The sequence below is a fragment of the Choloepus didactylus genome, chromosome 8, assembly GCF_015220235.1.
Source record: "Choloepus didactylus isolate mChoDid1 chromosome 8, mChoDid1.pri, whole genome shotgun sequence".
In the NCBI taxonomy this organism is placed as follows: Eukaryota; Metazoa; Chordata; class Mammalia; order Pilosa; family Megalonychidae; genus Choloepus; species Choloepus didactylus.
Genome location: NC_051314.1, coordinates 86192436 through 86206102, shown reverse-complemented (window position 1 = coordinate 86206102; position 13667 = coordinate 86192436). Strand labels below are relative to the sequence as shown.

General features: G+C 47.1%; 1 protein-coding gene across 6 annotated transcripts; it reads left to right on the top strand.

The window, feature by feature from the left end:
- The first annotated feature begins 255 nt into the window (after positions 1–255).
- PRPH (peripherin) lies at positions 256–4254 on the top strand. 6 transcript variants are annotated; one of them, XM_037847971.1, is made up of 9 exons: positions 298–1391; positions 1815–1875; positions 2056–2151; positions 2543–2710; positions 2801–2926; positions 3007–3227; positions 3303–3352; positions 3541–3620; positions 3871–4254. In XM_037847971.1, the coding sequence occupies exons 1-9, from the start codon at positions 850–852 to the stop codon at positions 3937–3939; spliced, it is 1413 nt and encodes a 470-aa protein (XP_037703899.1). In that variant the 5' UTR covers positions 298–849; the 3' UTR covers positions 3940–4254. The 6 variants fall into 6 exon arrangements, 4 of the variants coding, with proteins under 4 accessions (XP_037703897.1, XP_037703898.1, XP_037703899.1 ...); XM_037847972.1 differs by having other exon boundaries at positions 302–1391; positions 3874–4254; XM_037847969.1 differs by having other exon boundaries at positions 256–1391; positions 2543–2926.
- Positions 4255–13667: the final 9413 nt, after the last annotated feature.

Below are 13667 nucleotides of genomic sequence, written 5' to 3'. Positions count from 1 at the left end.
TCCGGAGCTGGGTCCAGACCCCCTCAGCCCCTCCAATGTGCCCACCCTGTTGGGCCTGCAGCAGGTCCACATCTGGGGGCTGTATCTTTAAGGCTGAGACACCAGCAGGCAACCTCCAGCCCACTCCAGTGTCCAAGGAGGGGGAGGGGAGGTGGCCGGTCCATTAGCTGCAGAGCTGACGCCAGGCACCAGCCCTTCACAGGGCCCTCGGGGTTAGGGAGACCCGCCATTCCCCAGCCCCCTCAGCTGCCTCAGCCAGCCTGTCCCCCATTTCTTCCTGGGTGTGGTGAAGGAGGAGGTGGCTGACAACAGGTTGAAGGCAGGGCCTGGCCTTCAGGGGACAATGGAGGCACCAAAGGGCCAGGCCACCTCTCCCTCCACCTAAGTTGCCTCCTCCCTACTCATGTGCCAGGAGCCTGCCCTTATAACCTCAGTCCCTCCTATCCCCCAGTTTTTATCAGCTCTTTCTAACAGGGACCCGAGCTCAAGTCAGGCCCTCCCACCTTGAGCTCCAGTCTTGGCTGTCTGCTAGAAGGCAACGACCCCCACCCGAGGCCTGCCTGAGGTCACCATCCCTGCCTCCTTCCCCGCTAGCAACAGGGGGCAATCCAGTAGGCCTGGCGCCAGCATCCAGGGAAGAAGGGAGGGTGGGGCGCTCCTGCCGCTCTGCAGGGGTGGGGCGTCCCCCTCCCCACACAGCCCCGCTCGGGCCATCAGGCCAGTGGGAGGAGCCACCCATGCCCTCCCTGAGCCTGTAGGGCTTATAAAGCTGCCTCGCAGCGGTCAACCGCTCCTCCCCAGTCCCCGGCCTAGCTCTGCAAGCGGTGGCTGCGTGTCGTCCTCGCCGCCATGAGCCACTCGTCGGGCCTTCGGGCCAGCGTCAGCTCCACCTCGTACCGCCGCACCTTTGGGCCGCCGCCCTCGCTATCCCCCGGGGCCTTCTCTTACTCGTCCGGCTCCCGCTTCTCGAGCAGCCGCTTGCTGGGCTCGGCGTCCTCGGGCTCCTCCGTGCGCCTGGGCAGCTTCCGTGCCCCCCGGGCAAGCGCTGGCGCCCTCCTGCGTCTGCCCTCGGAGCGCCTCGACTTCTCCGTGGCCGAGGCCCTCAACCAGGAGTTCCTGGCCACACGCAGCAACGAGAAGCAGGAGCTGCAGGAGCTCAACGACCGCTTCGCCAACTTCATCGAGAAGGTGCGCTTCCTGGAGCAGCAGAACGCGGCCCTGCGCGGGGAGCTGAGCCAGGCCCGGGGCCAGGAGCCGGCGCGCGCCGACCAGCTGTGCCAGCAGGAGCTGCGCGAGCTGCGGCGGGAGCTCGAGTTGCTGGGCCGCGAGCGCGACCGGGTACAGGTGGAGCGAGACGGGCTGGCGGAGGACCTGGCGGCGCTCAAGCAGAGGTCAGGGGCAGGGCCTGAGCTGGGCGGCGGCCGTCGGGGCGGCTGCTCCTCCTTCCCTTTCCCCCACCACAGCCCGAGGTGGGGCTTCCCCCTGCCAACCCGGGTCTGTGCGTGCCCCCAACCCCCAAAGCGGGCTCCACCCCGTCCCCCGCCAAACACGCATTTTGCACTGAGCTTCGGGTGCGGGTGGGGGGGCATATATTTTACGCCTCTCCTGTGTATAAAGGGGACCGCTTCTCAGCTCCCAGCCTGCTGAAAATGGGGGCAATTCTCTCAGGCAGCTTGAAGCCTCCCCCTCAGAGACTTAGGGCAGCAGCTGCTAACCCAGATCCTGGAGGGCGCGGTGTGTGTGGGGGGGAGGGGGGAATGGGTGGGGCCCCGTGGGGCCCCCGTCCCTTAGCCTCTGCCCACTCTTCCCGCTAGATTGGAGGAGGAGACGCGCAAGCGGGAGGATGCTGAGCACAACCTCATGTTCTTCCGCAAGGTAAGCCCAAGCCCCCACGTCGAGATCCGCCTCCCCACCCCTTCCCCGGACCAGCGTATCCAGGCCAGGGTAGCATCTGTAAGCACAAGGAGGCGACCAGACTCCTCCCGAGATAGACAGGGAGGTCCTGGACCATCCTCGACCTGAACAGCCCCTCCCTTCTCTTGAACCCCCACGAAGGACGTGGACGATGCCACCCTGTCCCGCCTGGAGCTGGAGCGCAAGATTGAGTCCCTGATGGATGAGATTGAATTCCTTAAGAAGCTCCATGAGGAGGTGGGAAGCGCTGGGGCGGACCCGGGTGTCAGGGGAGGCTGGGGGAGGGGACTGGTGGAGGCGAAGACGAGGAGGAGTTGACGAGTGGAGCAGATGAATCGTCTGGAGGATGTAAGGTGAGATCGCTGGGTGGACGCTGTCCTTCACCCCCCTTCTACAGGTAGTTTGAGTCCCACCCCTGCGCCCCCTGGTGGCAAGAAACGGCGCTGCCCCCCTGTAATATGGCAGCGCACCTCCAGCCCCGGCGCAAGCCGCGCAGTCCTTTGCGCGCTGCACTCCCTGGCGCCACCTTCTGTTAGTTCGCTTGTTCCTTCTCTTCTCTGTGTGCCGACTGCGCGGCCCGCGTGGGATCTGCGCGGCGGACTTGGTGTCTACCTGCCCTGGGCCGCAGGAGCTCCGAGACCTGCAGGTGAGTGTGGAGAGCCAGCAGCTGCAGCATGTGGAGGTGGAGGCGACAGTGAAGCCGGAGCTGACGGCGGCGCTGAGGGACATCCGCGCGCAGTACGAGAGCATCGCGGCGAAGAACCTGCAGGAGGCGGAGGAGTGGTACAAGTCCAAGGTGCGAAAGCCTTCGAGGGCCTGGGAGGAGGGCGCTAGGGTGGGCGGACGTCCTGGCCCGCTTATGCCCCGGGTGACCTCCACTTTCCAGTACGCGGACCTATCCGACGCCGCCAACCGGAACCACGAGGCCCTGCGCCTGGCCAAGCAGGAGATGAACGAGTCCCGGCGCCAGATCCAGAGCCTGACGTGCGAGGTGGACGGGCTGCGCGGCACGGTGAGTACGAGGCTGCGCACCCGGGCCAGGGGGACGGGCGGTGGCGGCTGCTCCTCTACTGGCTCCCGTCCCCCACCCAGAACGAGGCGCTGCTCAGGCAGCTGCGGGAGCTGGAGGAGCAGTTCGCCCTGGAGGCGGGCGGCTACCAGGCGGGCGCCGCGCGGCTCGAGGAGGAGCTGCGGCAGCTCAAGGAGGAGATGGCGCGGCACCTGCGCGAGTACCAGGAGCTCCTCAACGTCAAGATGGCCCTGGACATCGAGATCGCCACCTACCGGAAGCTGCTGGAGGGCGAGGAGAGCCGGTGGGCGGGGCTCCTGGGAGTGGGAGTTGGGGGAAGGGGGTCGCCTGGACTGAGCCGAGCGCTCGCTTCCCCCAGGATCTCCGTGCCTGTCCATTCCTTTGCTGCTTTAAATATAAGGACGACAGGTGAGTCCCCCCAAGCCTGGCGAGTCCCCACCTGGACCTCCCCCATGTCCACTTCTGTCCTGATGAGACTCTTGCTATGAATCGCCTCAGGGTCCTGGTCTATAGTTGCCCGCAGACAGGAATAGGGGAGTAAAAGGAGGGAATCCCCAAACTTTCCCCCCTGACATTTCTGATCCCGTTTTCTTCAGTGCCTGAGGTGGAGCCTCCCCAGGACAGCCACAGCCGGAAGATGGTTCTGATTAAGACCATCGAAACCCAAGATGGGGAGGTGAGACTGGTCCCTTAATACCAGGACCAGTCATTTCCCATATTATTCTGGAGCCCCGTCTGGCTGCCTCCGATCTTTGGGTGTGGTGGGTGGGTGGTTCTGGGGGAAGGGAGTACAGGGAAACAGGGGAGATGGATAGATAGACTGGAACCTCAGCAGCTTATGCCAGGGAAGGGGACACCATGGTCCAAAGGAGCTGAAAGGAAGATGGTACTGAAGGGTTTGTGCCCCTCACATGCCTTGTCCCCAGCAGGTGGTGACAGAGTCCCAGAAAGAGCAGCAGAGTGAGCTGGACAAGCCTTCTCCTCACAGCTACTGAGGCCCATGGGCCAGAGCTCTCTCACTCTGCCCTAGGCCAACACTAAGACCAACCCCTAACACCAGTCCTTTATTAGTCTCCCCTTCCTCTGCATGTGGCTGAGTCACCCCTTCCCTGGCCCATTGCCAAGCCCTACCCAGCCAGCAGTAGCTGGGCATCTCCCTGCCCTGACCATAGATGTGACCCATATACTCTCCTTGTGTGTCCTAGTAAATGGCTGATGATCCTCCAGGACAAGTTACCCCCGCCAATGATCCCATGATCGGTGGGTCTGAGTTTTACTTTTGAATCAAATAAAACTGCTGTCAAGAGAAACTTCTGCAGTACATTTGTTTCTGTGGGTAGTGGGGCATGCCTATGGGGAGGAAACTCAGCAGTATTTTCACTTTTCTCTAGTTGTTTCTTTTCGGGCTCCCACTCATTTGGCTTCTATGACTCCTACATTCCCTTCTGTGTTGTTGTTTTTTGTTTTTTCTTACTTCTCTTTCTGTCCCTTCTCAACCTCTGTTCCCCACCTGCAACCTTGAATGCCCAGGGCTGCTGGGCATCCCATAGGCCCCTCAAACTCAACATGTCCAAAACAACTCCTCACCTCCTTTCCCACCAACTGCAATTATGTTTTCTAGTTCTGTCACCACCCCTCAACCCCTGCTTGAAATATGTCTGTTTATGCTGTCCCCCACCCCCACTCCATCCTATCTTGGCCTTCAAGACAACAGAGTTGGTTTTAGACCTGTTGAGTGTAAGGTGCTGTGGCACATACAAGAGGAAGGACTGGGAGGCAAATGGATCCACAGGTCTGGAGTTCAGGTGTCATGGGATAATATTTTGAGAAACTGCATATATTAGGATGCTTCTGCTACAAGTAACAGATAACCCAATTAAAAAAAAAAAAAAGAAAAAAGAAATATATCATTTTACATAACAAGAAGCCCAGAGATAGGGTGGACCCCAAGGTTGGTTGATTCAGGAGCCCAATGATGTCATCAAGGATCCAAGGATAGTGTAAAAAGTGAGAAAAGACAAGGACCTTGGAGAGAATCTTAAAGAGTAGGCAGAAGAAAACCTTGAGAATTAATGGTCAGAGATGTAGGAGAACTAGGAGAGTGTGGCCTCAGGAAGCCAAGGGAAGGAAGTTTTAGGGAGGGAATGGCTCAGTGTCAATGGATGCTGTCAGCCCAGATTAGAAAGTTATTGAAAATTTTTGGATTTCTCAAAAAAGAAGATGATGGAAACCATGGTGTGGCCAGTTTCAGGGTAGAATGGGGTCAGAAGACAAAACGTGGTGAATTGAATGAATGAGAGATAAGGAAGTGGAGAGCAGGCTATACTCCTAAGATGCTTTACTTTTACAAGAAGAGAAAGACAGGAGCCAAGAAGGACCTGTGTTCGAGAAAGGAAGTTTCTGAAGAAAGAATAGACTAGACCTGTGTTTTTCAAACTTTAGGGTCAAGACCAGCATTTTTAAATTTTAAATTATTAGGTCAAGACCAGCATTTTTAAATAGAAAAAGAATAGAATAGAATTGAAATATTTAGGGTGTCATAAAACTTTTGTTTTGGATACATTTATGTACAAGTATACTGGGTTGTCATATGAAATTAATTTTTTGTCTTGATTATGGTAAAAAAAAAAAAAATTGGAAACAACCAGACTTGGTCATGTTTAAATGCTGGGAAGAACTGGATGCACTCAGCCATCTATGGAAATGACAAAATGTCAGACTTGTCTGTGATTGAAGAGTTTTAGGAAAATTCAAAATCCAGTTCTAATCAAGGTGATCTGATGTTAACCTCAAGAAGACAGGGCTGGGATTTGATTGTAATTAAGAAAGCTTAGGCCACATCGATTTTATTGTACTCTGCTTGTTGTAAGAAGGCTAACTGAAGGGAGATAGTTTTCATGACATCTATAAAAAGATCATTTCAAAAGTAGGGATGTGGCCTGTTTATTTAGTACTGTTCCTAGAGAGAAGTGGACTGTGGTAAGCACTCACATCCTGGGCCCAGCAAGCCCATGGGGGCTGCCTGCCCTGGGTGGATGAGGGAGTTCAGACCTCTGGGTTGCAAAGCACAGAATCTAATCAAATACCTCAGACAAGGGGGAAGGTTACCCATGGATATAAGGAGGACAAGAACTCTAGCTGCTTGGGAAGTGGGGGTTGGGAGTTGCTTCTCAGGAACCCAGAAACACCTGAACAACTTGGCCTCACAGGAAGAGTGGTCTTGGCATCCTGGTTGGGTCTTAGAGCCCCGGACACAACCAGGAGCCCCTGGGCAGTAGGGTTCTACTGCTTCTTTCTACTGCTCCTGATGCCACTCCCCCTGGGGGTCTTTATCAACTTCATGCGTTCTGCTTACTCAGAGTTTCTTCTTACTTGTGGCTTTGATTGTCCCATGACTTCCACGGCTTAATAGCAACTACATACTGACTTCTCAGGCTTTCTTTGGTTCTTCTTCCTACAACAGAAGATGCCCACTTTACCAACATTGCCAGATTATCGGACACTCTCCCTTCCCTCTATAGGGCAAACCAACTGACACCCAAACACACTGAGCTCTTGGGGCTGGTAGGTTGTCCTATTTCCTTGTGTCCTTTGGGTCTCGTCTGCCGAGTTAGTAACAGTTGGTAAATACTTAACAAATTGTGGTTGTGTTTGTTCTTAAACCTGTATTTGCCACTTATGCTTGTTATATAATCATGTTCAAGTTCAAGTAAATGTATCTTTACTTGAGGAAGAAGTACTGATGAAAGGCTGTGCAAAATACAATTTTTTAAAAAAGATGTCACATGGTAGTTAAGACTGTCTGGAGTAAGAATGCCTGTATTCATAACTATGTGATTATACCAGGAGCCATTGATTGTATACTTGGGATGGACTGTATGAATAAAACTGTTTTTTGTATGTGGTTTTGTTTGTTTGTTTGTTTTTTTAAAAAAGAATGCCTGTATTTGAATCCTGGCTCATCTACTTACTAGATACATGACTTTGGGGAAAGTACTTCTCTTTTTGCCTCAGTTTCCTCACCTGTTAAATAGGGACAACAATAGTAGCTACCTCATAGGACTGTTCTTAGGGTTAAAGGAGGTGAATCGTGGAGACCAGGTGGATTTGAGTGGTCTGTAGCTGGAGACTGAGGTGACATGGCTCAGAATATGGCCCCCTAGAGAGCTTCCCTCAACAGGCTAGAAGGGGATCATTCATACCAGTGGGAAACACTATTTAGTAAATATCAGAAACATAAAAATTCAAGAAATGAACCTCATAACTTGTAAATCAAGGACCACAGTTCTATTTGTTACTCAACAGAGTAAACATCAAAGTTTTTTTTTTCTCTTTGAAGAGGACAGTTTGGGCATAGACTGCAGTCTTCTCCCATACTGTATTAGTTTCTTATTGCTGTGGTAACAAATTATCCTAAACTTTGTGGCTTAAAACAACAAATTTATTATCTTACAATTCTGGAGGTCAGGAGTCTAAAATGAGTGGACATGTAGTAGATCCTGACTCATTGTTCATACCCCACCAACACCACCACTAACCACTTTCCAAAGCAGCTCCCTCCCTCCCTGACCGGGTTGCAAAAGTTTCCATTTCTCTTTTCTCTGATCTCCAAAATCCCCACTTACACACCTCATAGATAAATTCTTGTATTTAACAGCTCCAGCTAGACCAGCCTTAATTTGCTTTAACCACCAAGATAAGTGCACTTAAAAAGGTTAATGTAGGAGAAAACTTTGCTTAAATATAATTGCTAAAATCACACTCACTGAACTGTAACCCAGAAGCCTTGTTTTGCTGGTGCTATGTTTTGAAACTGTACCCTGTAACTGGACAATAATAAGACAACTTGTGACTGGCCCCATCTGTATCTCCTTATCTTGTTTTGCAACCCTGAAGTCAGGTGCCCTCGCACACAGCACCTTATTGATTAATATGAGTCAACCCAGAACTAAACACCCCAAATTCCTAAACTCTTCTATGGAACCAAACCAATTCTAATCAAGGTTAGCAGCTAACATACGCAGAAGCCTAAGAATGTAATCACTCTATGCATACCCAGTAATTAGACTATCTCTGATCTCAGTCATCTCAAACCGCCTTGCTTATCATCCCAAACCTGTCTGCCTTTGTTTGAATGAAATAAAACACTGAAAGTTTCTCCAGTTTAGGGAGAGAGATTTGAGGATTGCTATCCTGTCTTTGCGAGGCTAGGCTTCACTAAATAAACTCTTTCTCTTCTCAAAATCCTTGGGTCTACTGATCGACTCTGTGTGCCTCACTTTTGGGCCACAACCAACAAAGATAGGTTCTTTCCGGAGGCTGCCCGGAAACCTGTCTCCTTGCCTTTCCCAGCTCCCAGAGGCTGCATGCATTCCTTGGAGCACAGTCCTCTTCCATCATCAAAGCCAGCAATTGCATCATTCTGACCTCTGCTTCAGTCATCACATCTCCTTCTCTGACTCTGACCCTCCTGCTTCCCTCTTATAAAGGACCTTGGGATTACAGTGGGCCCCCTAATAACCCAGGATAATCACCCATCCCATCTCAAAATCCTTACCTAATCACACCATCAAAGTTCGTTTAACCATGTAAAATAATACATTTGCAGATTCTGGGGATTAGGAGGAGGACCTCTTGGGAGGGGGATTATTATACCTACCATAGTCCACCCTTTTGCCCCCCCAAATTCACATTCATCCCACATGCAAAATATATTTACCCCATTCCAAGGACCCCAAAAGTCTCAACAGTATCAATTCAAGTACAAAATCTTATCTAAATCTCATCTGCTCAAAAGTCCCCAAATCTCATCATTTAAGTCATCTAAATTACATAGGGGTGAGGTTCTAGGTATTATCCATCTGGGGGAAAAATTCCTTTCCATTTGTGGACCTATGAAACTAGAAAACAAGCTATCTGTTACCAAAATACAATGGTGGGATAGGCATAGGATAACAATTGTGATGGTTAGGTTCATGTGTCAACTTGGCCAGGTGATAGTACCCAGCTGTCTGGTCAAGCAAACACTGGCCTAACAATTGCTGCAAGGACATTTGTGGCTGGTTAATAAGCCAACAGGCTGGTTTATTAAATCATCAGTCAATTGACTGCAGCTGTGACTGACGAGTCACCAAAGGGAGTGTCTTCCACAATGAGAGAATGTAATTGGCTGGATTTAATCCAATTAATCAGCTGAAGGCTTATAAGCGAGACAGATAGAGGACCTTCACTTCTTCTTCAGCTGCCCAGCGAAGCATTTCCTGAGGAGTTCGTCAAAGTTGCTGGTTCGTTACCTGAGGAGTTCATCGGACATCTTCCTTGGAGTTGACAGTTTGCTGACTGCTCTACAGAATTTGGACTTGTGCATACCCACAGTTGCGTGAGTCACTTTTATAAATTTTCTCGTCATAGATACCTCTCATTGATTCTGTTTCCCTAGAGAACCCTAACTAATACAACAGTTATGGACATTCCCATTCAAAAATGAGGGAAAATGGAAAGAAAAAAGAAGTAACCAGTCCCAAGCAATTTCAAAATCCAGCTGGGCAAACATTAGCTTTCAAAGTCTGAGAATAGCCCTCTGTGGTTCTTGGCCCCACCTTCTCACCTTGAGGCTCTGCCCTGAAAGTCATCCGTTGCTTTCCATAAAGGGTAGCATGTGTTTGCAGCCATTTGTTTCCTGACCGTAGAATTTTGAGAGTCTGACAGTCTGCTTTCATTTTGCTCTCTCTCTGTCCCTTTCAGTACAGGCTGGCAGTGTTTCTGAGAAGGACATTCTCAAGAATCTTGTGGGTCTCCCATGTATGTCTCAGGGATTTACTCCATTAGCCAAGAGGCTCCTCCACAAATCTTTCCTGGATATTCCCATCTCTACTCCTGGCTTCTGCTTAGATGGCTGAAAGGATCCATGAACTGATGCTTCAAAGAGCCTGTTGTATGAATACTCTGGCATTTTGATCCTTCTGAGGCACTAGCAAAAGATTGTCCAGCTACACCCTTGGCTTTCTCTCCAGAGCACACTTTCCTGATAGTGAACTGTCTAGTTTTAGCATCTTTTGCAATCTGGATGGGCTGAGCATTTCCCAAACCACCAAGTCCTGGTTCCTTTTTGCTTAACAGCTCTCCCCTCAATCTATCTCTTTCCTCTCAGATTTTACAATAAGCAGCAAGAAGAAACCAGGCCACACCTTGAAGAACAGATAAATATCCAAGTTTATCCTTACAGGTTCTTCTCTCCACATAACTGTAGGAAACAATTCTGCTACGCTTTCTCCCACAAGATAACAAGGATTCCCTTTCCTCCATTTTCCAATAACATGTTCCTCATTTCCTTCTGAGGTCTCATCAGGAGCACTTTTTACGTTCATATTTCTATTAATAGTCATTTATGATGTTTTAGGCATACTCTAAGATGACATATGTATTCTCTGCCATGCTTCTCACTCCCTTCTGAATTAACATTCATATTTCTACTCAAGGCTAGCCAGGCTTTTTCTATCACGCTCCCCATTACCTGATTCCAAAGCTGCTTCCACATATTTAGATATTTGCTATAATAGCATCTCACTTCAGGTACTAAAATCTGTAACAGTTAGAGTTCAAACAGAGAAACAGAACTAGTAGTAGATATGTATTAAGAGATTTATTGCAAGAAATTGGCTTACAGAGTTGAGGTGGCTGGCTAGGCAAGTCGGAAATCTACAGGAAGGGTAGGCTAGAACTCTGAGGAGTAGACAGATACTGCAGTCCAAAGGTGGAATTTCTTCTTCCTCAGGATTGCCTTAGCTCTGCTTGTAAGGCCATTCAACTGGTTGAGTCAGGCCCACTCAGATAATCTAGGACAATCTCCCCTATTAAAGTGAATTGATTATGGACTTTAATCATATCTACAAAATATCTTTACACAACACCTACATTAATTTTGATTGAATTACTGGGGACCATAGCTTGGCCAAGTTGACCCATAAAACTGACCATTGTTTATGCCAAATCCCTAGAAATGACAGAAAATACATATCAACAAATTAACTAAAAACTTAATGACACTCTAAAACTAGAAGACTCATTCTCAGTCAACCAGAAATGAACATAATTCTTGAAAGGCACTGTATTTGTTATCTATCGCTGTGTAACAAATTACTCCCAAACTCAACATCATAAAACAACAATCATGTATTCTCTCTCCGTTCCTGTGGGTCAGGAATCTGGGCTCAGCTTAGCTAGGTGTTTCTGACTCAAAGTCTCTCCTGAGTGAGTATAGCTACAGAAAAGAAGAGCACCAAAAACTGAGGTACTCAATGGCTGGTTAGTAATCTCTGTAAGAATTAGAACTGATGTCATTCACTCATTTTGGAGAAATAACTTGCCTTAAATCTTTAAGCCTCTTTTAGTGAAGGTTTCCATTTAGTAAAATAAATGTCAAATAACCCTGATAGTTTGTACCTTCTTTATTGTAACACCAAATAAAAATTTCAAGTTCTAAGCAAACAAACAAAAATTTAAAAGCTTTTATGCCATCAAAGGGCATTATCAGCAAAGTGAACAGACCACCTACAGAATGGCGGAAAATAGTTGCAAATCATATATCTGATAAGGGACTAATATCTAGAATATTTAAAGACCTTTTACACCTCAACAACAAAAAGACAACCCAAATTAAAATGGGCAAAGGACTTAAATAGACATTTCTCCAAAGAAGATATATAAATGGCCAAACAAGCACTTGAAAACATACTCGACATCATTAGTCATTACAGAAACGCAAAGCAAAACTTCAATGAGCTACCACTTCACACTCACTAGGATAGCCAGTATTTTAAAAATGGGAGATATCAAGTGTTGGTGAGGATGTGGAGAAATTGGAAACCCCATGCTTTGCTGGTGGGAATGTAAAATGGTGTAGTCATTGTGAAAAACAGTTTTGCAATTCCTCAAGAAGTTAAACATAGAATTACCATATGATCTGGCAATTCCACTCCTAGGTATATACCCAAGAGAAATGAAAACATGTCCACACAGAAACCTGTGCACAAATGTTTATAGCAGCATTATTCATAATAGCCAAAAGGTGAAAACTCAAATGTCCATCAATGGGTGAATGGATAAACAAAATGTATATACATGCAATGGAATATTATTCAGCGATACAAAGGAATGAAGTACTGATTCACGCTCCAACTTGAATGAACCTCAAAAACATTATGCTTTTTTCTGGTACAAGGAAAATTTTCAAAAAATAGATTGGAGTGATGAATGCACAACTATATGATGGTACTGTGAACAACTAACTGATTGTACACTTTGGATGATTGTATGGTATGTGAATATATCTCAATAAAATTGAATTAAAAAAAAAAAAACATTATGCTATGTGAAATAAGCCAGGCACAAAAGGTCACATATTGTGATTCCTTTTATATGAAATATCTATAGAGACAGAAAGCAGATTATAAATTAGCAGGGGACAAAAAAAGGGGGAGTGGGAAGAGATTACTTAATGGATACAGAGTGTTTTATGGGGTGATGAATAAGTTTTGAAACTACTATTATAGAGAGCTGGCATTGAACAATATTGTGAATACACAAAATATCACTGAATTGTACCTTTAAAATGTTTCATTGTATGTTATGGGAATTTCACCTGAAAAACAGCAAGGGGCTACATGCAGATTCCCTGTAGTGATAGAAATATTCTATATCTTAACTGTATCAATGTCAATATCCTGGTTGTGTATTGTACTATAGTTTTGCAAGATGTTACAACTGGGGAAAAGTGGGTAAAGGTTACATCAGATATCTTTGTAATATTTCTTACATCTATATGTGAATCTACAATTATCTTAAAAATCAAAAGTTTAATTAGACAACATTAATGATCGTGAAAAAAATGAATTGAGGAGAAAGTGCTTCTATTAGAAAGTAGTAGGATATGAAAAGAAAGGATAATAAAAAGAAAATTTAATTAAACGTACTTAATCTAATAAATACTAACTGTAAAAAATAAAAATATTTTCAAGATAGCAATAAAAACAAAGCTACAAGTGTCATCTCATGGAAACACCTAGAACTTCCTTGCCTGTCCCCATCTTTCTCTTCATTCATTTTGCCCACAAATATCCATTGAGTACCTATACAGTGTCAGGCCATGTGCCAGCACAGTCCTGGGTTGCCTCTGCCTATATGAAGATGAGCAAAACAAATGTGGCCTTCACTTGTGGAAGTTACAGTGTATGTGGAAAAGAAAATAAAACAAGTAAACAAAAACAATTATATATAAAATTTGAAATGGAAGGTGCCATGAAGGAAAAGAACAAGGCCCTGTAAGAGAGAAAAATAGTGAGGGGTATAATAGGGAAGATCCTTCTGAGGAAATGACAAGGAAACTGAAATTTCAATAATAGTTAAAAATAATAGTAGCTAACATTTATTGAGTGCTTATTAGGTAGTGGGCACTAAATTAATTTTCAAGAATTAACTCATTTCATCTTCCTAACAACCTGTGAACTGGGTATAATTATTAACCCCATTTTATAGATGAGGAAATTGATAGGTGGAACAACTTGCCAAAATTGCATGGCCAGTAAGGAGATGGGATTCAAACCCAGGTGGTCTGGCTTTGGAGGCTGGGCACTGTGCTGAAGTTGAGAAGGAGTCAGCCAGCTTGGGAAAAGGTCCCCAATGTCCAGAAAGAACTTGTGATTCAGCAACTAAAGGAAGGCCAATG